At 47.6% G+C, this 27,584-nt stretch overlaps 1 protein-coding gene across 1 annotated transcript; it reads right to left on the bottom strand.

Moving 5' to 3' along the window:
- Positions 1-97: 97 nt before the first annotated feature.
- LOC144603317 (uncharacterized) lies at positions 98-26,107 on the bottom strand. The gene is made up of 4 exons (XM_078416446.1): positions 25,975-26,107; positions 3,287-3,373; positions 2,672-2,800; positions 98-1,245 (listed from the first exon to the last, which is right to left on the bottom strand). Exons 1-4 carry the CDS (start codon positions 26,105-26,107, stop codon positions 1,097-1,099), a joined length of 498 nt encoding a protein of 165 aa, XP_078272572.1. The 3' UTR covers positions 98-1,096.
- Positions 26,108-27,584: the final 1,477 nt, after the last annotated feature.

The raw sequence follows: 27,584 nt of genomic DNA on the forward strand, positions 1-27,584 counted from the left end.
ATGAAAATAGTCATGCAGTATGGACACAGGCCCTTCGGCCCAACGAATCCATGCTGACCACATCGGGCCCATCTAAACTAGTTCCCTTTGCCCTTGTTTGTCCCATAACCCTCTAAACCTTTCCTCGTATCCAAAGTGTTTCATATTGAATATGTTATTGACAGATTTATGAATAATAATCACAGGAAAAAAAATCACATGAGTGGCATGGTGGCGCAGCGGTAGAGTTGCTGTCTTATGGTGCCCAAAGACCCAGGTTTAATCCTGACTACGGGTGTTGTCTGTACAGAGTTTGTACGTTCTCTCTGTGACCACGTGGGTATTCTCTGGGTGTTCCGGTTTCCTCCCACATTCCAAAGACGTGCAGGTTTGTGGGTTAATTGGTTTTGGTAAGTTGTAAATTTGTCCCTTGTGTGTGTAGGTTAGCATACAGGGTGATGGCTGGTCAGCGCGGACTCAATGGGCCGAAGGGCATGTTCCCACGCTGTATCTGTATCGCTAAAGTATCTCCATCTCTAAACTGAAAGCACTGCAGAAAGTTGCAACATAATGTAGAAATGGGTACAGTTTCTTTGATACAGAATTTTTTACATTTGTTAAAATGAAAAAATAAATCTCCCACAAAAAATGTGCGTCATCACTGGTTCAGCAAGTGGACAAATGTTGCTTCAGATTTGAAAGTTAATGGATTATTGTCTGACAAGTTATTAATATTTTCTGGGTAATAATTCCTGCGTGAGGAACTGTTTTGTGGACATTCTTGCTCTGATTTCCATCCATTTCTTCATGTAGGTAATAGCTGATATGATTCATTGATTCCAATTTAGTTAGAATATTTGCAAATGAACAGAAAAGGCTGATTTGCATAGTTCCATTTACAATGAAGAGTTTATAATTCACAAACGCATTCTGCTTAAAATTCAAAAACACCATACTGCCTGTTGCTGATGTGCCACCTTCTTCCAGCATCAGGATGATAATGCAAACACTGTATGAATGACATCGGATGCACTCTGAGACACATTTCAGATGATGTTTTGATTTTTCCAACAGTACTCTTGTAAACCTGTACAGCAATGAAGATTTTGTTTTGTTGTCAAGGGCTTTGGTTGTGAAATATTCCAGGCACATCACTGTTGTTTGAGAAGTTGAAGTGGTCCATCATCAGAATCTTCATTTCTTTCATTTCTTTCCCTTCTGCGATTACCTTTGCCAAAATGTAACCGAGCTGATCGTCCATCCTCACTACAACAAGAGGAACTGTGCCGTTTAACTTTCCATTCATCAGATTCAAATTGCTTTCATAAAGTCCATCCCGTCTCATATGAAATGCATGCAAAATCCAAATATGATTACCATGCAAAGTGACATTATATTCCAATTATATTCCGGTAACAATGCACTTTGGGGATTTCCCACTGTATGGCCATTGAACGAGGAGGTCAACTCAGGTATTAGCACAGGAACAAAAACATGGGAACATCATGAACACGGGAACAACATGAACATGGGAACAACATGAACACGGGAGCTACATGAACAAGGGAACACGGGAGCTACATGAACACGGGAACATCATGAACACGGGAACAACATGAACACGGGAACATCATGAACACGGGAGCCTTGCGCCAACGCTCACTTCATGGCATAGCCTCTGAAACTCATGCTCTGACCAATTTATCTGTATCACCAACTAAGGGTGGGCCTCAGGATTCCTGCACATCATATATCCGTGTTCTCCAGAGATACTGCCTGACTTACTGAGTTACTCTAGCACTCTGTGGCTTAAGATTTGAAGTAGTATAGGCAGAGTATGTCCTCTGGTTGGAGTCTTCAACATCCATCACAGCCCATGGCTTGGGATCATCACCATCTCCCAAAGATGCTGTAACAACATATTTACAAACCTTCTCCGAAACCCACAACCAGCACATTCAGGGGGTGGGTGAGACACAGATGTCCAATGTCAGCAAAACTTTGGCTCTCAGGTTGGTTTGGAATCTTTTATCCTTTAGAAATAGAGCAAAAGTGGTCACTAGTTTCCCCTAATTTTCATGCATTTAGCTTTTTTTAAAAACAGGCTCCTATGATGTCAGTCATACGTTGTTGATGTGACATTCACGCCATGTCCTGGTATCTCCATGTGTCCAGCAGATCCGGTAATTCATTGATACTTGAGCACCCAGGAGAGGCAAAATGAAGCAACATACAACACAGACCCACCACATGTATCCACAACATACAACACAGAAACTGCACATGTATCCACAACATACAACATGAAACCTGCACATGTATCCAGAACATATAACATGGATCCAGTTATCCACAACACATAACAGAGCCCAGGCGTGTATACATACAATGCTGTGCATGCACACATATCCAGAACATACAACACTGAGGCTGCACACGTACCCAGAACATAAAACACGCAGCCTGTACAGATATACCTGCAACACTGAACATGCACATGTATCCCACAACATGCAACACTGAGCCTCCACGCATATCAACATGCAACACTGAGGCCGCACATGTATCCACAACACATGACATTGAGCATACACATGCATCCCACAACATGCAATATGGAGCATGGTCACGCATCCCACAACATACAATATGGGGAGCAATGATCACATATCCCACAGCATGCGACGCTCACCAATAAAAATGATGGCAAGAGCAGCCAGGACAAAGCTGACCATCAACAGCAGCAGCACGGCCGCCAGCAGCAGTCCTTTCTTCAGCCGTGAGGGTGAACAGTGACGGCCGTTTGCTGTGGAGTCGACAGCTGCAAGTGTGAGAATTAACAATGACCTTAATGCACTATTTGTCTTCTCTCTCTTCCTCAATTTAAGCAGATTTTTTTCATTTTTGAATAACTTGTTATCTAAGACATTAAGACATTTTTAATTGAAGAAATACACGAATGACTTACTGCTGAAGGTGTGAGATTGTTAGCACAACTTTGCATTTTAGTAGGACAATGTATTTGATCTTCTGCATGGTAATTATTTCATCCCTTTTGAAATGAACCTCATGACAAAAACACAGGACTGAAAACTGATCTTGACTCTGACCCTGTCTGTATTCACCGACCCTGTCACGGCACCCACCCTGTCTGCATGCACCCATCCTGTCTGCATGCACCCACCCTGTCACGGCTCCCACCCTGTCACGGCACCCACCCTGTCTGTATGCACCGACCCTGTCTGCATGCACCCACCCCGTCACGGCACCCACCCTGTCACGGCACCGACCCTGTCACAGCACCCACCAGTCTCCGATTCCTTCTTGTTATCAGTCAATAATTCCTTGGTGGAAGCTTCAATGTTCTCGGCAACGCTGGGGCATTCGACCGTATCTAGGGGAGAGTTACACAGAAATAACATGACTGCAGTGAACTGATGTGACTCATCAACCAATGACTTACAGAGGATTACTGTATGAAGGCTTACTAAAGGGGAAAGCAAATTCATTCAATGGTTTTGTTGTCTTCTAATACCGTGAACACCATCCCTCATTCAATATCTTGTCATGGTTGCAATGCAGACATTTGTAAAAGTGTTTTCAGTGGCCTTGTAAAGAATAGCCTAGCTACAGCCAATGGGGGGGTACAGTTTACAGTTTAGTTTATTGTCACGTGTACCGAGGTACAGTGAAAAGCTTGTGTTGCGTGCTAACCAGTCAGCAGAAAGACAATACATGATCACAGTCGATCCATTTACAGTGTACAGATACATGATAAGGGAATATAGAGATTTCAGAGTGTGGAGGGACTGTAATATACGATTATAGATCTGCTTCTGTGGCGAGCACGAAATAGTCGCCTGGGTTGGGAGCCATCTCTAAAGCTCATCCTGCTCACTAAAGGAGGACACAAAGTGACCAGAATAGTTGTAGTTTTATCATCGACTGATAAAGAATAACAATTATTCTTGGTTAAATTCTGTGTCACTGTGGCACAGCTCCTGTGTCAAGGGTTCGGTCCTGACCTCAGATGCTGTCTGTGTGGAGTTTGCATGTTCTCCCTGTGACTGTATGGGTTTCCTCCGGGTGCTCCGGTTTCCCTGCACATCCCAAGGACGTGCGCGTTTGTAGGTTAATTAACTACTGTAAATTGCCCCTGAATGTGAGTGGCAGATTTGGGGGAAATCAATGGGGATGTGAGGAAAATAAAATGGGATGAGTGTAAATGGGAGCTGAAAGATCCTTGCAGATGTAAGATTTGAGAAGTTTTCCCTCATTCTGAAAGCAACACAAAACCAAAGAGCTGCAGTTTGGACATTTTAAACGGGAGACTGGGGCTGATAGCGGAGAAAGACTGCGGTCGGTTTTTTCCAAGGGACCAGCCACAAAAGCAAAAACCTTACAGCCCAGTCTCTAGGTTTCTGCAAAGCCACGGCCAGAACAATGGATGGGTATTGGCCATGCAGAAGCTTGCGAAACCAGGTCGAAGTCCAGACACTGGGGCACTGACATCAGCATACTCACAATGCCCCAAGCCGACCTACACAGTTAATCTCGTTAAGGGGGCACAGTAGCCCATAGAAAACTACCTGGTAGGTGATGGGAAACCAGTTAAACCCATCACCTCGCAACGAAATACCAATTAACACCGTCTGGCCATCCCCGGTATCCCCGGACATAAGCGCAGATCAGAGAGAAAACTCATACATATCTTTTTAAACAAAGAGATTCCAAGATCTGGTGGGAGATAGGACGGGTCAGAATAGTATAACTGGCCACGACTTTTGGGTTTTAAAACTCAAGAAGAAAACCTGCAAGGAACGCAAGCAGGCAAGAAAACGGATGCAAGGAAGCAAGTCAAACGGATGCAGGAGGAAGAAAAGACAGGCAAGAAGAACGGATGCAAGAGAGAGGAACAGGCACGCAACACGAGAAGAAATACTGCAGCACGAACAGCCAGTAACCCCAGTGATAGCCCCATGGTGAGCATGTACCCCAAATCTGCATATCCTGGACATAGTTTAGTGTAGAGGGGAGGGTGGTTTGAATAAACGTTGGGTGTGTAAAGAAATATGTGTTGGTCAATTTTGCGATGTGTCGTATGTTCCCCATCTTACAGTTGTGTATATGTCTTGTAGAACTGTGCGTTTTATGATTCATAAGTTAAAGGTATTCATGTATTCGGTATGTGTATTATAGATATGTCTTATAGAACTGTATAAGTATTCATGTACAATAGTCCCAAGCGCTAAATAAAAGCCTTTTCATTTAAACCCTGGTTTTCAAATCTGGTCTGGTGGAATTTTTCTGCACTATAAAAGCTCCTGCATCTAAGTCCAGTGTCTAGAACCGTAAGGGGTGAGTGGGTCGAACCACTCACGGGGAACCAGTGTGCGCGGCCTGGTCAAGGGATCAGAGCAAGGCACGGGGACCTTAGGTCGGGCGAAAGCTCGGCGTAGAAACCCCTTACAGATAATGGCGACCACGAAGGGACACTGGCAGCAGGATGATAGTGTACCAGAAAAGGATTTTAAAACTAGGGATGTAATGGACGAGCGCATTGCGGACTATGTTTTTAGCAAGGTGAATATCACCAAACAATGGATGTGTGGTTTGTTAGAGGACAAGCGCCCACTGGATGCAGCGATCCGGTGGACGGCCTGTAAAGCCCACAAGAAATCTGTAGAGAAGGCGGTCTGGCTGACCTGCTATAAAAAGCAGGTCCAGCTTTTGGACCGCGTGGTTGTGGGACAGGCAGCCCAGATCAGGGACCTTCAGGAGGAGGTAGAGGAGAAGGCTGCGGGTGGGCACCAGTTGATTGAGGCTCTGGACTCTTTAAACAAGGAGCGCCGGGTCGTGACCAACCGCCACAAGGCCAGGGTAGAGCTGATGGAGTGCCAGATCACTGAGGCCATGCGCAGTAAGGGCAAGCTCAGGGAGCAGTGCGCTTCCCTGAGCCGCCAGCTGGAGACCCAGGAAGAGAACCTCAAGGGGGTTAGGGCAGCCTATAAAATGGTTTTGGAGGACAGGTCGGAAGGGGCCGACCACGGGGCCTGCGGCAGGAGATAGAAGGTCTGCGGGGTGCTTTAAATAAAGCAAGCGGGCTGGTCTGTCTAATGAACCCCCCAGCGGGCCAGTCACTGGCGGTTGCGAAGGTCCCGGTTTCGGTCCCCAGACTCACCGTGGTGGCTTCGGCCCCCAGACTCCACGATTCCCCTAGCTACGAGGCATCCTGGGAAAGGGGTAGTGTAGGGGAGAGAGAGAGAGAGGAGCTCCCGGTCGAGGACTCGGCACCGGCGCCCATGTGCCCGGTCCTGGAAACCGGACGGGGACCCACCGCGCTGAATGGGGACGCCGGACCCATTCAGAGCGAGATCGTGGTGCCCCACAGCTCCCAGCAGTTAAAAGCTATGATCGGGCATGTAACAAAATAGTCCGAATCAGGGGACCCTTCGCTGCATTTCAGGGAGATAGAGCAAACCGCCGCAATCAACGGGTGCGACGAGGGAGAACGGGCAAAAATGTTGCTGTTCTCCCTGGACAGCTCGATCCTCCAATGCCTCTCAGACGAGAGTAAAAGAGGGACCAGGACCTACGATCTCCTGCGGGACGAGGTCTTGGAAGTCTTGGGGATGGGCGATGAGGGTCCATTTGCCCGATTAGGGAAGACCCTCCAGATGGAGGGAGAACCCCCAAGGGTTTTTGCGGCGCGACTGTGGACAGTATACCAGAGCAGTTGCCCGCACGTCCCCGCGCGGGATGTCCTGGTCGGGAATGGGAGAGCCCAGTGGCTCCGATGCTTGGTGTCAAACAGCCTGGCAGCCGTCAGGGAGCAGGCGAAAGCCTGGTTTGATCCCACAAATAGCACGGAGGAGGCAGTTTTAGACCGTCTCACGGTAGGGTATAGAAACACCCGGAGTACGACCACCCGGCTAGTAAAAAGGAAGGTGCACGTAGCGGAGGCTACTGCACCGGCCCAAAAGGGGTGGCGACAGGAGGGTAACCCTACCGCACAGTCCAAGTGTTTTAAGTGCGGTAAGGTGGGGCACTGGCGGAAGGATTGCAGGGCCCACATCAAGGAAGATAGGGTTGGCACCACCCAGCGCGCCGATGTCCCAGTTAAGCCCGAGATCATCGAAACGATGATCGAGGTGATGCGGTCCCTCATGACCGCACAGGGGAAGGTGGCAGTTGCTACCGGCTCCGCCTCATGGACTTACGGAACCACTGCCTTTGGGTGGACAAGGGCGGTAAGGGTGAGATAATGGTGATTAGGGGAAAGGAGGGGAAAGGGACTCTGTGCACCATGAAGCCGCCCGAGGGTTACGATCTCGAGTGCATGGTGGCGGAGGTCCCGGCCGAACTACAAGAGTGTGTGGGGAGCAACCTGAACGCGTTTGCGACCCACAAACACGATTGTGGTAGGGTAGTGGGGTTCGAGGTCAGCATAGACGGGGACCCCATGATCAGACCCCAGAGGCAGTACAATTTCCCCAAGGAGGCGGAACCCGATTTGGAGATAGCCATATCTTCACTGGTGCAGCAGGGCGTACTGAGGCCAATAGCCACACACATGAACTCTCCATTGTGGCCGGTTAGCAAACCGGATAACTCCTGGAGGGCCACGGTGGACTACCGGGTCCTCAACAGTAATATCCCCGCCTGCGCACCCACGGTGGCAGCAGTTGCCGACCTCATCGGAAGTATCCCAGCATCCGCGACCACGTTCACGGTGCTGGATATTTCAAATGGGTTTTGGTCCATTCCGCTGCGGCGGGAGGACCAGTACAAGTTTGCCTTTACTTTGAAAGGGCAACAGTACGCCTGGAACTGCTTACCACAGGGTTTCCACAACAGCCCCAGCATTTTTCACCAGTGCATGGCGGATAGCCTGAGGGAGTTTAGCCAGTGCCACCATGTCGTGCAGTATGTGGACGACCTCCTCCTGTTCACAGACACAAAGGAGGAGCACGGTCCACTGCTGGCCGAGCTGCTAGAGCTGCTGGCTAGGAAGGGTTTTAAGATAAACCCAAAGAAGGCACGGATCGGTCTACCAGAAGTAAAATTCTTGGGTCTGACCATCCGCGCTGGGGAAAGGGCTATAGATCAGGCTAGGAGGGAGTCAGTGCAGGAGTTACCAATTCCCTATACAGTAACGGGTGTGAGGTCTTTCTTGGGACTGACCGGGTATTGCAGAGACTTCATCGAGGACTACGCGGCCACCGCAGCCCCGCTACTCCGACTCCTACACAAGGGAGTGGAGTGGTCTTGGGATGAGGGTTGCCAGGCCGCGTTCGAGAAGTTGAAAGGGGATCTGCAAACCGCACCAGCCTTAGGAGCCATAGATGGGGAGAAAGGGTTTTCTCTGGAGGTGGCAGCCAGTGGGGACAGCCTGAGTGCCGTGCTGCTGCAGGAACGGCACGGTAGGCTGCGACCAGTGGTGTACTCCTCCAGGGTGCTCACCGATGTGGAGAGGAGTTTCTCCAATTGCGAGAGGCACCTTTTAGCCACGCATTGGGCTGTGAAGAGGGCTTTAATCTTCACAGGTACCTCTCCAATCAATCTCCTCACCCATCACACACCCACCCAGATGCTTCTGGATGGAAGGATCAAGGATGGGACTGTCAGCAGCGCTCGCATCGCGCGCTGGACCCTCCTCCTTTCACAGATGAATCTAAAGATTGAAGGTCTGTGCGAGCCCAAGCTCGCGGCCAATTTAGTATATCCAGGAACGGCCCATCGGTGTTCCGTGGAGGGGGTCTGGGACGTCGACATAGGTTTACGGGCTGGGATCCATCCCACAGGCCGGGAGATCTATGTGGACGGCTCCAGTACGGTGTCAGCTGGCGAACGACTCACGGGATGTGGAGTTTATGACCCCAAGGCAGGCATTGCCTTGGCAATTAAGCTCCCCAGTCTCATGAGCGCGCAGCAGGCCGAGCTGTCCTCAGTGGCGTACGTTATCACCCACCCAGAGAGGTTCCCAACCCCGTACACGATCTGCTCGGACAGTATGTTCACCTGCAATTCGTGTATGGAGTACCTGGCCATCTGGTCCCGTCGCGGATACACTTCCTCAGACGGGAGGCCTTTAACTGTCAAACCCCTGCTAGAGCAGATTTTGGCCGCAGTAGGGGAGAAAGGGGAGGTTTACATCCATAAGGTGAAGGCTCATTCCACCACAGAGCCCCGGTGGGAGGGCAACAAGCAGGCGGACGCCCTGGCTAAGGAGGGCGCCCGCAGTGGCATTTTCTGGGACCCCTATGGGCACAGGCAGATAGCAGCGATCCAGGGTAAGGAGGGTAACGTCGGGACCCCAAAGGTCACATTGCCTCTGGACCTGAGGACCGTCCAAGCTCAGGACCCTGTTTTAAAAGCCGTCCTCAGCGCTGTTAGTGAGGGCGAGCAGGTAGAGGGTCTCTACGGTAAGGCGACCCTCTCCGTAAAAGAAGGCATGCTCTTCCATGCCGAACAGTGGGTTGTGCCACAGCAGCACAGGAGGGAGTTCCTCCAGCTGGCACATGAGGGTTCAGGGGCAGGGCACCCCGGACCGGAGGTTACGTGGCAGCGGGTAGAGCAGGCGGGATGGTGGCCGGGGCTTAGGGACGAGGTCCGTGAGTTCTGTGCCAGCTGCCTCGTCTGTGCTGCCAATAACCCAGACCCCCAGAAAAGGAAAGCGCCCATGGGACACGTCAGGAGGGTGGAGGGACCATGGCAGTCGATCCAGATCGACTACATCGGGCCCTTGCCCACCACCCAAGGAGGCTATAAGTACTGCCTCGTCCTCATTGACGTGTTCACAAAGTGGGTGGAGGCTTTCCCCTGCAAGGCAGCTACGGCACTGGGGACTGCTAAGATCCTGGTCCAGGAGGTGTTCTCACGGTGGGGGGCTCCCTCGTTTTGTGGAGTCCGACCAAGGGAGTCATTTCACCGGACAGGTGATGCAGGACACCCTCATGCTCCTAGGCATTGAGGGGAAGTGGCACGTAGCCCACAATCCCCAGTCATCAGGGATTGTGGAGCGCATGAACAGGACCCTGAAAGAAAGGTTGAGGAAGGAGGCTACGGGCTCGCCCCAAAAATGGGCGGAGGTCCTGCCCCTAGTCCTCATGGGGATCAGGGCCAGCCAGTCAAAAAGCACGGGATATTCCCCGTATGAGCTGATGACTGGCAGGGTTATGCGCACTCCCACCCATGTTCTGGCCCCGGTGCTCACGGAGGGTCAGCTCGAAGAGGTTAAGAGGGACAGGTTTGTCCAGAACCTCTTCGAGCATCTGAAGCAGGTCCACGGGCAGGCGGCTGGGAACATGGGAAGGCAGCACCTAGGCAACAAGCTGTTGCTGGAGCCGCGCAAGCTGCAGGAGTGGGAGGTAGGAGAACTAGTAATGGTTCGGAACTACGCTAGGGTAGGTAGTTTCGAACCACTCTACACGGGGCCCTACAGCATTGTAGATAAAGCCAGCCCCATGGTCTACGCCGTGAAGATGCCCCGGCGGATTAAGTGGTTCCATGTCAATCAATGTAAATTGTACAGGCCGGGGGCACAGGGATCAACCACAGGGGCCAGCCCTGTGAGTGGGGACTCACAACCAAGGATGAGGCAGGTCACGCAGGCAGGCAAGGTTGCCTGCGTGAGGGGGGAAGACATTCTCCAGGAATGGAGGGTCTCGCGTTTTGGGTGGGATTCAGATGAGGAAGGGCCTGATCAGCTCGACCAGGGGCTGGATCCCATTACGGAGGAAGAGGAGTCGGAGGGGGACGACAGTAACGTCCCCGACTCAAGCACCAGGAAGGCGGGGGTAGCGGGCGGAGGCTCACCACCTGTAGGAACAGGCAGGGTGAGGCCGGATGCCGCGGGTATACCCAGCACCAAGGGGGCAGAGCTGGATGAGGCGAGGCCAGGGTCGGCAGCTGCGGGGGGTACCCGAGCTGCGGCACGGCAGGAACCGGTCCTCAGCCAGGCTGTCCAGGGGGCAGTGCCTAAGGTGATCCTCCGTAGGTCCAGCAGGGAACCCCAACGTAGAAAGTTTTGGCCAGAGGTCAATCACGCCCCGAGGTACGGGAGCCAAGTAGGGAGGAGGGAGCTTACGTCTCGGAGGGGGCCTAGCCCCCGACAGGCAGCGACAGGCTGCGGAGGATCAAAGGTGGGAGACAGCACGTTGCAGCCGCAGGAGACGACCCGCTGCAGCCCTGACAGGGATTAGCTGAGCCGCCCTGGGAAGGCGGCGCTGTATTATATTTTAGGTAATATAAATAAGGATTAGGTAATATAAGGATTAGGTAAGCAAGCAGCAGCAGCAGCACCAAGCTGTGTTGCTTGGGAAGTAGTGTGTGGGGATTGTGTGGGGATTGTGTGGGGATTGTAAGGAGTAAGACCTGTGTGATCTCCCGGACTAGTTTCGATCGCCTAGCTTGGGGTCGGAGAGGAATTTCCCGGATTTTTTCCCAAATTGGCCTGGGTTTTTTATCCGGTTTTTCGCCTCTCCCAGGAGATCACTCAGTTCTTTTGGGTGGGTGGTTGGAGCGGTTGGAGTAGCGGCCGGGCGGTAGGTTTAGTAACTGAGCGCGGGGCTTTGTTTGGAGAGTATGACTGCCAGGGCAGTTTTTTGTTCTGGGTGTCAGATGTGGGGAATCTGGGAGTCTGATAGTCTTCCAGACATCCACATCTGCGCCAGGTGTGACGAGATGGGGCTCCTAAGGGACCGTATTAGGAACCTGGAGCGGCAGATTGATGACCTCCGTCTGATCAGGGAGAGTGAGGAGGTTATAGATAGGAGTTACAGGGAGGTGGTCACTCCTAGACCACGGGAGGTAGACAAGTGGGTCACTGTTAGGGGGGGCAAGGAACAGAGGCAGGGACTAGGGAGTACCCCGGTGGCTGTACCCCTTGGAAATAAGTACTCCTGTTTAAGTACTGTTGGGGGGGACAGCCTACCTGGGGGCAGCGACGGTGCCCGGGCCTCTGGCAAGGAGTCCGGCCCTGTTGCTCAGAAGGGTAGGGAAAGGAAGAGGAGAGCAGTAGTAATAGGGGACTCTATAGTGAGGGGGTCAGATAGGCGTTTCTGTGGACGCAGTCGGGAGACCCGGATGGTGGTTTGCCTCCCTGGTGCCGGTGTCCGGGATGTGTCTGAGCGTGTCCAGGATATCCTGAAAGGGGAGGGAGAGGAGCCAGAGGTCGTGGTACATATAGGTACCAACAATATAGGTAGGATAAGGGAAGAGGTCCTGAAAGGAGAATTCAGGGGGCTAGGAAGAGAGTTAAAAAAAAGGACTTCCAAAGTAATAATCTCAGGCTTACTGCCTGTGCCACGCGATAGTGAGAATAGGAATGGAGTGAGGTGGAGGATAAATACGTGGCTGAGGAACTGGTGCAGGGAGCAGGGTTTCAAGTTTCTGGATCATTGGGACCTCTTCTGGGGGAAGTATGACCTGTACAAAAAGGACGGGTTGCATCTGAACCCGAGGGGAACCAATATCCTGGCGGGGAGATTTGCTAAAATAACTGCGGAGACTTTAAACTAGTACGGTTGGGGGGAGGGACTCAAACACAGATAGCTAATAGGCAGTGTGTGAGGCAGGAGGCAGAAAAGGGAAACACTCAGACCCAATATGTAGGAAAGAAAGAAGGGAAAAGAAATAAACTGAGAATAAGAAATGATGGGTCCCTTAAATGTGTATATTTTAATGCTAGGAGCATTGTAAGAAAGGTGGATGAGCTTAGAGCCTGGATTGACATCTGGAAGTATGATGTTGTGGCGATCAGTGAAACATGGTTGCAGGAGGGTTGCGATTGGCAATTATATATTCCAGGATTTCATTGTTTCAGATGTGATAGAATCGGAGGGGCAAGAGGTGGGGGTGTTGCATTGCTTGTCAGGGAGGATATCACAGCAGTGCTTTGCATATCAGTTTGCATATCGAGCTAAGCGGTCCACTGAGGATGCCATCTCCTCTGCTCTACACCCAGCCCTCACCCACTTGGACACTAAAAACTCATATGTTAGGATGCTGTTCATAGACTTTAGCTCAGCATTCAACACCATCATCCCCCAGCAGCTGGTTTGTAAACTAACAAATCTGGGCCTCAGCCCCCTTCTCTGCAACTGGCTGCTGGACTTCCTCACTGCCAGACCCCAGTCCGTACGGGTCGGCAGCAACACATCGGACACCATCACGCTGAGTACGGGTGCCCCACAAGGATGTGTGCTAAGCCCCCTGCTCTTCACCTTGCTGACCCACGACTGCACACCCACCTACAGCTCCAACCACTTCGTCAAGTTTGCGGATGACACAACAGTGGTGGGTCTCATCAGCAACAACGACGAGACCCACTACAGGAAGGAGGTGGACCAGCTGGCCGCGTGGTGCACAGACAACAATCTCTTCCTGAATGTGGAGAAAACAAAGGAGATTGTTGTCGACTTCAGGAGAACGCACACCCAACACCCCCACCCACTGACCATCAATGGTGCTGCTGTGGAGCAGGTGAGCAGCACCAAATTCCTGGGGGTGAACATCACCGAGGATCTCTCCTGGAGCAACAACATCACGTCCATCGCCAAGAAAGCCCAGCAGCGCCTCTACTTCCTCCGCAAACTGAAGAGAGCGGGAGCCCCCACACCCATCATGTACACTTTTTACCGAGGCGCCATCGAGAGCATCCTCAGCAGCTGCATCACTGTGTGGTTCGGAAGCTGCACAGCCTCCAGCCGTAAGACCCTGCAGCGCATAGTGAACACTGCTGAGAGGATCACTGGCGCCTCACTCCCAACACTCCTGGTCCTTTACACCACCCGCCTCACCCGCAAAGCATTGAGCATTGTGGGTGACCCCTCCCACCCCTCCAACAGCCTCTTCACCCTCCTGCCTTCAGGGAGAAGGTTTCGCAGCCTGAGGTCAAGCACCACCCGACTAAAGAACAGTTTTTTCCACCAGGCTGTCAGGATGCTGAACTCTCTCCCCTCCCTTCCTCCTCTCTCCCCTGCCGCTATTGGACCTGGACTTTAACACCCCACACACACGCACATCCAGCACCAGACACTTTTAAAAAAAAATTTTAACGCATTTGAAGTGACTATATTTTATATTTTATGTTGATTGTTGTTTGCTGTGCCTTTTTAATTTTAACTTAGTTTTATGCACTTTGTTCCTCGGGATTGTGGGAAACGGTATTTCGATTTTCTGTCTGTGTAAACTGGCTGAGGATTGACAATAAATTGACTTTGACTTTGACTTGACTTTGGCAGGACAGACTAGAAGGCTCGATTAAGGAGGCTGTTTGGGTGGAACTCAGAAATGAGAAAGGTTTAGCAACACTTATAGGGGTGTATTATAGACCGCCAAATAGGGAACGAGAATTGGAAGAGCAAATATGTAAGGAGATAGCAGATATTAGTAGTAAGCACAGAGTGGTGATTGTGGGTGATTTCAATTTTCCGTATATAGACTGGGAATCACATTCTGTTAAAGGGCTGGATGGTTTGGAGTTTGTAAAATGTGTGCAGGATAGTTTTTTGCAGCAATACGTAGAGGTGCCTACCAGAGAAGGGGCAGTGTTGGACCTCCTGTTAGGAAATGAGATGGGTCAGGTGACGGAGGTATGTGTTGAGGAGCACTTTGGGTCTAGTGATCATAATGCCATTAGTTTCAATATCATTATGGAGAAGGTCAAATCTGGACCAAGGGTTGAGATTTTGGATTGGAGAAAGGCTAATTTTGAGGAGATGAGAAAGGATTTAAAAGGAGTGAAATGGTAATTGTTGTTTTATGAAAAGGATATAATAGAGAAATGGAGGATATTTAAAGGTGAAATTTTGAGAGTACAGAGTCTTTATGTCCCTGTTCGGTGGAAAGTAAAGAATAATAATTTGAAAGAGCCGTGGTTTTCCAGGGAAATTGGACGCTTGGTTCGGAAAAAGAGGGAGATATACAATAAATATAAGCGGCAGGGAGTAAATGAGGTTTTTGAGGAATATAAAGAATGTAAAAGGAATCTTAAAAAGGAAATTAGAAAAGCGAAAAAAAGATATGAGGCTGCTTTGGCAAGTAATGTAAAAGTAAACCCCAAGGGGTTCTACAGATATGTCAATAGCAAAAGGATAGTGAGGGATAAAATTGGTCCATTAGAGAGTCAGAGTGGACAGCTATGTGCTGAGCCGGAAGAAATGGGGGAGATATTAAACAATTTCTTTTCTTCGGTATTTACCGAGGAGAAGGATATTGAATTATGTGAGGTAAGCGAAACAAGTAGAGTAGTGATGGAAATTAGGAGGATTAAAGAAGAGGAGGTACGGACACTTTTGAAGAATATAAAAGTGGATAAGTCTCCAGGTCCTGATAGGATATTCCCTAGGACATTGAGGGAAGTTAGTGCAGAAATAGCAGGGGCTATGACGGAAATATTTCAAACGTCATTAGAAACAGGGATGGTGCCGGAAGATTGGCGCATTGCGCATGTTGTGCCTTTGTTTAAAAAAGGTTCTAAAAGTAAACCTAGCAATTATAGACCTATTAGTTTGACGTCTGTGGTGGGAAAATTAATGGAAAAGATACTTAGGGACAATATATATAATTATTTGGATAATCAAGGCCTGATTAGAAACAGTCAACATGGATTTGTGCCTGGAAGGTCATGTTTGACTAATCTACTTGAATTTTTTGAAGAGGTTACCAGGGAAATTGATAAGGGCAAGGCTGTGGATGTTGTCTATATGGACTTCAGTAAGGCATTTGACAAGGTTCCACATGGAAGGTTGATTAAGAAGGTTAAATCGTTGGGTATTAATAGTGAGGTTGCAAGATGGATTCAACAATGGCTGAATGGGAGATACAAGAGGGTAATGGTTGACAATTGTATGTCAGGTTGGAGGCCAGTGTCTAGTGGAGTGCCCCAAGGATCTGTGTTGGGTCCACTGTTGTTTGTCATTTACATTAATGATCTGGATGATGGTGTGGCAAATTGGATTAGTAAATATGCAGATGATACTAAGATAGGTGGAGTAGTTGATAGTGAGGTAGATTTTCAAAGTCTACAGAGAGACTTGGGCCTTTTGGAAGGGTGGGCTGAAAGATGGCAGATGGAGTTTAATGCTGATAAGTGTGAGGTGCTGCATTTTGGTAGGACAAATCAAAATAGGACGTACAGGGTAAATGGTAGGGAATTGAGGAATGCAGTGGAACAGAGGGATCTGGGAATAACTGTGCATTGTTCCCTGAAGGTGGAATCTCATGTGGATAGGGTGGTGAAGAAGGCGTTTGGTATGCTTGCCTTTATAAATCAGAGCATCGAGTATAGAAGTTGGGATGTAATGTTGAAATTGTACAGGGCATTGGTGAGGCCGAATCTGGAGTTTGGTGTGCAGTTCTGGTCGCCAAATTATAGGAAGGATGTCGACAAAATGGAGAGGGTACAGAGGAGATTTATTAGAATGTTGCCTGGGTTTCAGCACTTAGGCTACAGAGAGAGGTTGAATAGGTTGGGTCTTTATTCTTTGGAGCGTAGAAGGTTGAGGGGGGACTTGATAGAGGTTTTTAAAATTTTGAGAGGGACGGACAGAGTTGACGTGGGTAGGCTTTTCCCTTTGAGAGTGGGGAAGATTCCAACAAGGGGACATAGCTTCAGAATTGAGGGACAAAGGTTTAGGGGTAACATGAGGGGGAACTTCTTTACTCAGAGGGTTGTGGCTGTATGGAATGGGCTTCCGGTGGAAGTGGTGGAGGCTGGCTCGATTTTATTATTTAAGAGTAAATTGGATAGGTATATGGATAGGAGGGGATTGGAGGGTTATGGTCTGAGTGCAGGTAGATGAGACTAGGTCAGGGAGAATGGTCGGCGTGGACTGGTAGGGCCGGACAGGCCTGTTTCCATGCTGTAGTTGTTATATGTTATATGTTATAGATAAGGATTAGGTAATATAGATAAGGATTAGGTAATATAGATAAGGATTAGGTATTTTAGATAAGGATAAGTAATTTAGATAAGGATAAGTATTTTAGATAAGTTTTGTGGGGATAGTTAGTTGTAAATAAAGTTGATGCGTCCAGGATGTGTGGGTGTGGGGTGCAGGCTGGGGGTCAAGAGACCCGCCCGCAGAGGCGTTAACAAAGCCAAGCGCTCCCCAAGAGGCTGGCTATACCATTTTTCTTTATCTGTTTTCTGGAGTGGAAGGAGGCACTCGTATGGTGGATCGTTGCCACGGCGATCGGATGTGGGTGGGCCTATCGGGGCCGCACCAAGGATATCATCGTTTACGGCTGCTCCGGGGACACGGCTCCCATCGCGACCGATGGGACTGGAAGGAAAGAAGCGGAGGAGACCGCAGTTCACTTCCATGAAGGCCGGTGGCTGGGGTGGCTGGGATCGAACTCTTCAGAGTATTCCAGCGCCCCAGGCTTTGCTTATCGGGACATTTCGTTATTGTGCCCGAGAGTCAAGATCATCGCCCAAAAGATCAGCGCCACCGTTGGCAAAAGGATCTGCACGGGGAAGGTCCCCGCGAGCAGGCGGTGGTGGCTGAGGAAAACGAGCAGGACAATGGCCAACTCCACTGTTGAGTGGGAGAGACTTGACAACGACACTCACAGGACTATTTTTGGGACTAAAGAACAGTTGAGTGTGTGTTGGGACAAATGGTGGGAACCGGATGAGGGGATTTATATGTGTATGTGGGGTTCGAGGTATCGCTGCCCCACGGGCAACAGCATATTTTTCCAGAGACAGTGGCAGGATGACGGTAAGGGGATGAGGTGGGATGTTAGCTCGTGGGCTTGTGGGGTCCCCCTTTCCCCGATCCCGGTAAACGCCACTGAACTCATCACACGACCACGCATAACACCTCCCACAGTTCCGCTGGCAGTAGCACAGGAGGGTGAGTGCCCAAAAACCACTAAGGGGCCCGGGAATGGCCTGGTACTGATACCGACTGACCAGGTATTGTACCAGGGGGTGCACTATGCGGTAGCCTCGGTGATTTTAAACCTCACCGAGGTGCGGTTGCCGGAGTGGTGCCCCATGGAAACTGAAAGACTAACCGGGTATATCAGGGAGAATGGAGAGACCGTTACATGCGGGTGGGCGAGCAGGACCCAGCCGCAAGCTGCTAGGAGGACGGGCCCCCTCCGCACCGAGTGAACTGTGTTTTTGTATTGTCCTCTTCGAATTTGTATCAAGAATGATTGTGAAGGAATGTACAAAATGTATCGTTTTGCTGTTGTGTTGTTTTCATGTCCTACATTAAAGCTGACACCAGTAGGAGGATGGCGGAGGCATCGGCCAGGGACAAGGTGTAAGTGTATATGTCTGACATGAAAATGTACATACTTGTAATATAGTTTTGCCCGGGACACGGGCAGTAAAGGTCAGCCTAAAAGATGGGGACTGTACGTTCGCAATGGAACACTAGTTTAGTTAAAACCTCAGGGGTCTGGATGTGGAGAATCGGGAAAACATTGCTCAACCACATTATTTAATTGATTCGATAAGCTGGGGTTATGCAAATCAACAGGAGGGACTGTAAGATTTGAGAAGTTTTCCCTCATTCTGAAAGCAACACAAAACCAAAGAGCTGCAGTTTGGACATTTTAAACGGGAGACTGGGGCTGATAGCGGAGAAAGGCTGCGGTCGTTTTTTTCCAAGGGACCAGCCACAAAAGCAAAAACCTTACAGCCCAGTCTCTAGGTTTCTGCAAAGCCACGGCCAGAACAATGGATGGGTATTGGCCATGCAGAAGCTTGCGAAACCAGGTCGAAGTCCAGACACTGGGGCACTGACATCAGCATACTCACAATGCCCCAAGCCGACCTACACAGTTAATCTCGTTAAGGGGGCACAATAGCCCATAGAAAACTACCTGGTAGGTGATGGGAAACCAGTTAAACCCATCACCTCGCAACGAAATACCAATTAACACCGTCTGGCCATCCCCGGTATCCCTGGACATAAGCGCAGATCAGAGAGAAAACTCATACATATCTTTTTAAACAAAGAGATTCCAAGATCTGGCGGGAGATAGGACGGGTCAGAATAGTATAACTGGCCACGACTTTTGGGTTTTAAAACTCAAGAAGAAAACCTGCAAGGAACGCAAGCAGGCAAGAAAACGGATGCAAGGAAGCAAGTCAAACGGATGCAGGAGGAAGAAAAGACAGGCAAGAAGAACGGATGCAAGAGAGAGGAACAGGCACGCAACACGAGAAGAAATACTGCAGCACGAACAGCCAGTAACCCCAGTGATAGCCCCATGGTGAGCATGTACCCCAAATCTGCATATCCTGGACATAGTTTAGTGTAGAGGGGAGGGTGGTTTGAATAAACGTTGGGTGTGTAAAGAAATATGTGTTGGTCAATTTTGCGATGTGTCATATGTTCCCCATCTTACAGTCGTGTATATGTCTTGTAGAACTGTGTGTTTAAGAATTCAGAGAAAAAGGTATTCGTGTATATGTCTTGTAGAACTGTGCGTTTTATGATTCATAAGTTAAAGGTATTCATGTATTCGGTATGTGTATTATAGATATGTCTTATAGAACTGTATAAGTATTCATGTACAATAGTCCCAAGCGCTAAATAAAAGCCTTTTCATTTAAACCCTGGTTTTCAAATCTGGTCTGTTGGAATTTTTCTGCACTATAAAAGCTCCTGCATCTAAGTCCAGTGTCTAGAACCGTAAGGGGTGAGTGGGTCGAACCACTCACGGGGAACCAGTGTGCGCGGCCTGGTCAAGGGATCAGAGGAAGGCACGGGGACCTTAGGTCGGGCGAAAGCTCGGCGCAGAAACCCCTTACACAGACTCGAGGGTGTTTTCAATCCTGAATGAATCGATAATAAAATAACTTTATAATATTTATTTTATTTCTGCCTATTCCCCATTCTATTCTCTGAAAGTTACCATTGTTAGCAGCCAGTTTTTTTTACTGTGAATCTGTAACAAGTGTTACAGCAGGGATCATTGTTTGTTATATTTGACTGGTCTGAGGGTGTAGATGCTGTGATTAGTAACTGTGCAGACAATAGGAAGATTGGTGAAGTCGTAGAAAAAGCAGGTTGTCTAAGGATACAAGAGGACATGGAGCAGCTGGTAAGTGGGGCATTGACAGGTGAGATTCAACCCAGACATGCAAGGTAATGCACTTTGGGAGGTCAGAGTAAATGGCAAGGACCCGAGGAGTGTTAATGTACAAAGCTTAGTTTATTATTGTCACCTGAAAAGCTTTTGTTTGCATGCTATCCAGTCAAAGAAAAGACTTTACATGAATACGAGCTGTCCACAGTGAATAGATAAAGTGTCCAATATTTAGTGCAAGTCCATAGCTCTCCGAAAGAGGTTCCACCGATGGATGGGATCGCAAAATTACCATTTGTATTTGAGGAGGACTTTCTTTAGTCAGAGGGCGGTGAATCTGTGGAATTCTTTGCCACACAAGGCTGTGGATATATTTAAGGTAGAGATAGATGATTAGTACAGGTGTCAGAGGTTATGGGGAGAAGGCAGGAGAATGGGGTTAGGAGGGAGAGATAGATCAGCCATGATTGAATGGCGGAGTAAACTTGATGGGCCGAATGGCCTAATTCTGCTCCTGTCACATATGATTTGGTATGCTTGCCTTCAGAGGCGGAGGCATTGAGTGGATGAAGAGGGATGTCACATTGCAGTTGTACAAAACATTTAGACCAGAATACTGTGTTCTGGACATCACACTGCAGGAAGGATGTGGTTGCAGTTGAGAGTGCAGAAGAGATTCACCAGAACATTGTCTGGAATGGAGGGCTGTAGTTATAAGCAAAGATGGGAAAGATATTCTCACGAGTGTAGGAGGCTGAGGGGTGATGATACAGAGGGTTACAAATGACCAGGGGCATTGATAGGATAGATAGAATGTTTTTTTCCAGGGCAGAGGTGGCTGGGACTAGAGGTATGGGTTAGGGTGAGAAAGTTAAAGTAGGTCTCTTAAATCAAGGTTAGGGTTAGGTTGCATCACTCAAGCTCGCTGACACAACACTAAGAACGGTTAATGTAGAAGACGTGGTAGACACTTCCTGCACGACAAGGTTCCAGAACAGCATTGATTCACAGGTTGGTTGAGGGATCACGAATGGCCAACTCTCTTACTCTCCTTTGAAGAGTAAAATGAAATTGTTTATAACCATCTGAGAGAGAACTGAAGCGGGTGGAGATAGGGCAGACAATCAGAGTCTTTCTCTCAGGGTGGAAATATCAAATACTAGAGGGCATAGCTTTAAATTGAGAAGAGCTAACCTTTAAGCAGATTTGCGAGACAGGTTTTTACACCAAGGGTGGTGGGTCCCTGGAACGTGCTGCCAAGTGTACACAGAAAATAGGTGCAGGGGAAGGCCATTCGGCCCTTCGAGCCAGCACCGCCATTCAATATGATCATGGCTGATCATCCAAAATCAGTACCCCGTTCCGGCTTTTCACCCATATCCTGATTCCCTTAGCCCTAAGAGCTAAATCTAACTCTCTCTTGAAAACATCCAGTGAATTGGCCTCCGCTGCCTTCTGTGGCAGAGAATTCCATAGATTCACAACTCTCTGGGTGAAAAAGTTTTTCCTCATCTCAGTCCTAAATGGCCTACCCCTTATTCTTAAACTGTGCCCCTGGTTCTGGACTCCTCCAACATCAGGAACATTTTTCTTGCATCTACCCTGTCCAATCCTCTAAGAATTTAATATGTTTCTATAAGATCCCCTCTTATCCTTCTAATTCCAGTGAATACAAGCCCAGTCGACCCATTCTTTCATCATACGTCAGTCCCGCCATCCAGGGAATTAACCTGGTGATCCTACGCTGTATTTCCTCAATAGCAATAATGGCCTTCCTCAAATTAGGAGACCAAAATTGCACACAATACTCCAGGTGGTCTCACCAAGGCCCTGTACAACTGCAGTAGGTCCTCCTTGCTCTTAAACTCAAATCCTCTCGCAATGAAGGCCAATATGCCATTGGCTTTCTTAACTGCCTGCTGTACCTACATGCTTACTTTCAGTGATTGAAGTATGAGCACACCCAGGTCTCATTGTACATCCCCTTCTCCTAATCTGACACCATTCAGATAATATTCTGCCTTCCTGTTCTTGCCACCAAAGTGGATAACCTAACATTTATCCACATTATACTGCATCTGCCATGCATCTGCCCACTCACCCAATCTATCCAAGTCACCTTGCAGCCTCATAGCATCCTCCTCACAGCTCACACTGGCACCCAACTTTGTGTCATCTGCAAATTTAGATATGTTACATTTAATTCCCTCGTCTAAATCGTTAATATATATTGTAAACAACTGGGGTCCCAGCACCGTGCCTTGCGGCACCCCACTGGTCACTGCCTGCCATTCTGAAAAGGACCCGTTAATTCTTACTCTTTGCTTCCTGTTTGTCAACCAGTTCTCTATCCTTGTCAATACCCTACCACCAGTACCACATGCTCTAATTTTGCAAGTGGTGGAGCCAGGGGGTGCCGTACGATGGCCAACGGTCTGTTTTTTCTTCTTTGTGTTTTTAGTTTGTTGTAAGATGTATGTTTTAGTTTATCTTTAGTTTTGTATTATTGGAGGGTGGTAGAAACGTTTTTATCTCTTTCCTCAACGGAATGCAACATTTTCCATGTCATATCTCCGTCTGCACTGCGGCCTAACATCGTGGACCTGGCGGCCTCTGGTTAGAGATCGACTTCAGGAGCTTCCAAGCCATGGGAGTTTCGATCGCCGGCTGCGGGAGCTTCAATCGCCCCACCTGCGGATGGTTCGACTCCCCCGACCGCGGGAGAAAAGATAAGACTTTATTGCTTTCCGTCACAGTGGGGAATGGGGAGTAGCTGCTGTGGTGGATGTTTATGTCAAATCTTTATGTACTTGTGTGTCTTGTTGCTTTTTTGGTATGACTGTATGGCAAACCAAATTCCTCATATGTTGCAAAACATACTTGGCTAATAAATTACGATTATGATTATTATCATGATACAATAGTGGTGTTTCAATAGACAATAGGTGCAGGAGTAGGCCATTCGGGCCTTTGAGCCAGCACCGCCATTCAATGTGATCATGGCTGATCATTCTCAATCAGTACCCCGTTCCTGCTTTCTCCCCATACCCCCTGCCTCCGCTATCCTTAAGAGCTCTATCTAGCTCTCTCTTGAATGTATTCAGAGAATTGGCCTCCACTGCCCTCTGAGGCAGAGAATTCCACAGATTCACAACTCTCTGACTGAAAAAGTTTTTCCTCATCTCTGTTCTAAATGGCTTACCCCTTATTCTTAAACTGTGGCCCCTGGTTCTGGACTCCCCAAACATTGGGAACATGTTTCCTACCTCTAACGTGTCCAACCCTTAATAATCTTATACGTTTCAATAAGATCCCCTCTCATCCTTCTAAATTCCAGTGTATACAAGCCTAATCGCTCCAGTCTTTCAACATATGACAGTCCCGCTATTCTGGGAATTAACCAAGTAAACCTACGCTGCAAGCCCTCAATAGCAAGAATATCCTTCCTCAAATTTGGAGACCAAAACTGCACACAGTACTCCAGGTGCGGTCTCACTAGGGCCCTGTACAACTGCAGAAGGACCTCTTTGCTCCTATACTCAACTCCTCTTGTTATGAAGGCCAACATTCCTTTGGCTTTCTTCACTGCCTGCTGTACCTGCATGCTTCCTTTCAGTGACTGATGCACTAGGACACCCAGATCACGTTGTACGTCCCCTTTTCCCAACTTGACACCATTCAGATAATAATCTGCCTTCCTATCCTTACCACCAAAGTGGATAACCTCACACTTATCCACATTAAACTGCATCTGCCAAGCATCCGCCCACTCACACAACCTGTCCAAGTCCTCATAGCATCCTGCATCCTCATAGCATCTTCCTCACAGTTCACACTGCCACCCAGCTTTGTATCATCTGCAAATTTGCTAATGGTACTTTTAATCCCTTCATCCAAGTCATTGATGTATATTGTAAATAGCTGCGGTCCCAACACCGAGCCTTGAGGTACCCCACTAGTCACTGCCTGCCATTCTGAAAGGGACCCATTTATCCCCACTCTTTGCTTTGTCTCTCAACCAACTTTCTATCCATGTCAGTACTCTACCTCCAATACCATGTGCTCTAATTTTGCCCACCAATCTCCTTTGTGGGACCTTGTCAAAGGCTTTCTGAAAGTCGAGGTACACCACATCCACCGGCTCTCCCCTGTCAATTTTCCTAGTTACATCTTCAAAAAATTCCAGTAGATTAGTCAAGCACGATTTCCCCTTCGTAAATCCATGCTGACTTGGAACGATCCTGTTACTGCTATCCAAATGCTCCGCAATTTCGTCTTTTATAATTGACTCCAGCATCTTCCCCACCACTGATGTCAGACTAACTGGTCTATAATTTCCCGTTTTCTCTCTCCCTCCTTTCTTGAAAAGTGGGATAACATTAGCTACCCTCCAATCCACAGGAACTGACCCGGAATCTATAGAACATTGGAAAATAATCACTATGCGTCCACAATTTCTAGGGCCACCTCCTTAAGCACCCTGGGATGCAGACCATCAGGCCCTGGGGATTTATCAGCCTTGAGTCCCATTAGTCTACCCAAAACTTTTTCCTGCCTAATGTGGATTTCCTCCAGTTCCTCTGTCACCCTAGGATCTCTGGCCACTAGAACATCTGGGAGATTGTTTGTATCCTCCTTAGTGAAGACAGATCCAAAGTACCGGTTCAACTCGTCTGCCATTTCCTTGTTCCCTATAATAAATTCCCCCGCTTCTGTCTTCAAGGGACCCACATTTGCCGTGACTTTTTTTTCCTCTTCACATACCTAAAAAAGCTTTTACTATCCTCCTTTATATTATTGGCTAGTTTACCCTCGTACCTCATCTTATCTCCCCGTATTGCCTTTTTAGTTATCTTCTGTTGCTCTTTAAAAGATTCCCAATCCTCTGGCTTCCCACTCTTCTTTGCTATGTTATACTTCTTCCCTTTTATTTTTATGCTGTCCTTGACTTCCCTTGTCAGCCACGGGTGCCTCTTACTCCCCTTAGAATCTTTCCTCCTCTTTGGGATAAATTGATCCTGCAACTTCTGCATTATTCCCAGGAATACCTGCCATTGCTGTTCCGCAGTCTTCCCTGCTAGGGCCTCCTCCCAGTCAATTTTGGCCAGCTCCTGCCTCATGCCTCTGTAATCCTCTTTGCTATACTGTAATACTGACACCTCCGATTTTCCCTTCTCCCTTCAATTTGTAGAGTAAAACTTATCATATTGTGGTCACTGCTTCCTAATGGCTCATTTACCTCGAGTCCCCTTATCAGGTCAGGTTCATTACATAACACTAAATCCAGAATTGCCTTCTCCCTGGTAGGCTCCAGTACAAGCTGTTCTAAGAATCCATCTCGGAGACACTCCACAAACTCTCTTTCCTGGGGTCCATTACCAACCTGATTTTCCCAGTCTCCCTGCATGTTGAAATCTCCCATAACCACCGTAGCATTACATTTGTGACATGCCAATTTTAGTTCCTGATTCAACTTGCACCCTATGTCGAGGCTACTGTTTGGGGGCCTGTAGATGACTCCCATTATGGTCTTTTTACCCTTACGTGCAGGACTATGTTTTAGCGTTATGTTCAGCACAGCCATTGTGGCTGAAGGGCCTGTTCCTGTACTGTTCTATGTGTCAGATAGTGCGGCTCATCCTCTTACTCCCTTGACGGATGTCTTGATTTTGTTCTCAAGGGGTGGAAATTCAACCTTGGTTTCGAGCATGGAACACTCAATAAAGTGGCTCTGCATTGCAATCTATTTTGAATTTTGGAACCTAAGGACAAGCAGCTGTTACTAACGTGCATTTAGCACCAACCACGAAGCGGAGATTTCGACCCTGGGGCTTAAACTCACAATCTGCTGACTGAGGCGAGAATGCTGCCAATTGAGATTACACCAAGCAGCTGGAAAACACTGAGAAAATGCTACTTTTCAATAATACTTACTTAAAATTGGGCCACAGGGGTCATCACAAGTATTGGCCCTGTGTAAGTTATTTATCGAATCAACCACGTATAGTCTGCTGTCACCATCTAAGTCAAAAAGGGTTAAGTCCTTGAAACCGTTCTGCATTTTCATCTGGGTAGAAAGAAGAAACTTGTATAGTATACCAAATTATAAACCCTGAAGTAGTTCATACACTCGATACTCTGGATTTTATTAAGCAATTTGCTTATTTTTAGATCATTCTTGATATGCACGTTATGGCTGGTTGAAAGATTCTACCCAAAATACGATTGAGAGGGAAAACCAAATTTCAATCTGTAACCCTAATATAAGAACCATTTAAAAAAAAGTCACATATGCCACTTAGTAGCCACAAAGTATGTAATCCCAATTTCAATAATTAAATAACAAGACAAAGATCCAGTATAGTCTAGATCAGTGGCAAACAATCAATCTTTTTGTGCAGAGATTTGTGATTCAATTAACTTTTGAGGCTGCATGTTTTTCGCTGAAAGTAACCAGATACTGATATTTTGTGACATGTCCCACATGCCTGATTCACAACCCGATCCTTGGTTCACAGCATATCAATAGTGCTCCCAGCCACCTTGCTAAACCCTCAATATCTGTAAGGCTGAAAAATCTGGATGTATCCAATGACTCAGTTAGCGTTATGGAGAGAGGAGCTAGGAAGTTAACAAACAGCTCAGTTCGATAACCTCTCATTGCACTGGCCATTGAAGTGTTAACTCTGTTTTCACTTCACGGATAATACCTGAACTGTCCAGTGCTTACATTTTTCGGACTTTGCAATGCTGAAAATCTAAAATATGCAGATTCTTATTTCTCGATATTAGCAAGGTTCATTATTCATTTAAAAATATATAACTAGACATATGAAACCAATGAAGTTTAAAGCAATAAAGAAAATATTGAAGAATAATGAAGCAATACGATAAAAATAATTCTTGGACTTAGTCCCTTTCTTAAAATTGTGACAATTTTATGAAAACATGTTCATTGTTATCTCTCTAAAAGCAATTAAAAAAAGATTCACACAGATTTCATGGAAGTCAGTTAATAATTTAAATTATGTTGGCATTTAAAAAAAGAAATAGACCTGAACAACTGACATTTATTCAGGAGTGCCCAGCATCCACTCGTCTGTCTCTCTCCACAGGAACTGACACCAGATTAAGCATAAATAGTTGCTTATATTATCTGCACTTTGTATATGTTAAGTAAATGACTGGTGTTTCATCTCTTCAACTTAGCTATTAAAGATCTGCCAAAAGCACTCTGCTGATGCACAGCAGAAGTTAGTGCTTAATTTAACATCTCTCATCTGCTGTCTATAAAGGGCGAGGACAAGTAACTAATTCAGAGGCAAAGCCGTCAGACAGTCTCGTTATAACCAAATGTGACTAAATGGCGCAGGCAAAAAGTGTTAATGAATTAGATACTTAAATTGTTGAGTTTGAAAGAGATACATTACTATTTGAAAATAAGTAAATTATCCTCTAATTTAATCATCATCCAAAATTATATGCTTCAAGATTTGTTCTGATTTAACACTTTTGTTCACAAATTAACTTTGTAAAGAAACTTC

This window comes from Rhinoraja longicauda, chromosome 20 (assembly GCF_053455715.1).
Source record: "Rhinoraja longicauda isolate Sanriku21f chromosome 20, sRhiLon1.1, whole genome shotgun sequence".
Taxonomy (NCBI): domain Eukaryota; kingdom Metazoa; phylum Chordata; class Chondrichthyes; order Rajiformes; family Arhynchobatidae; genus Rhinoraja; species Rhinoraja longicauda.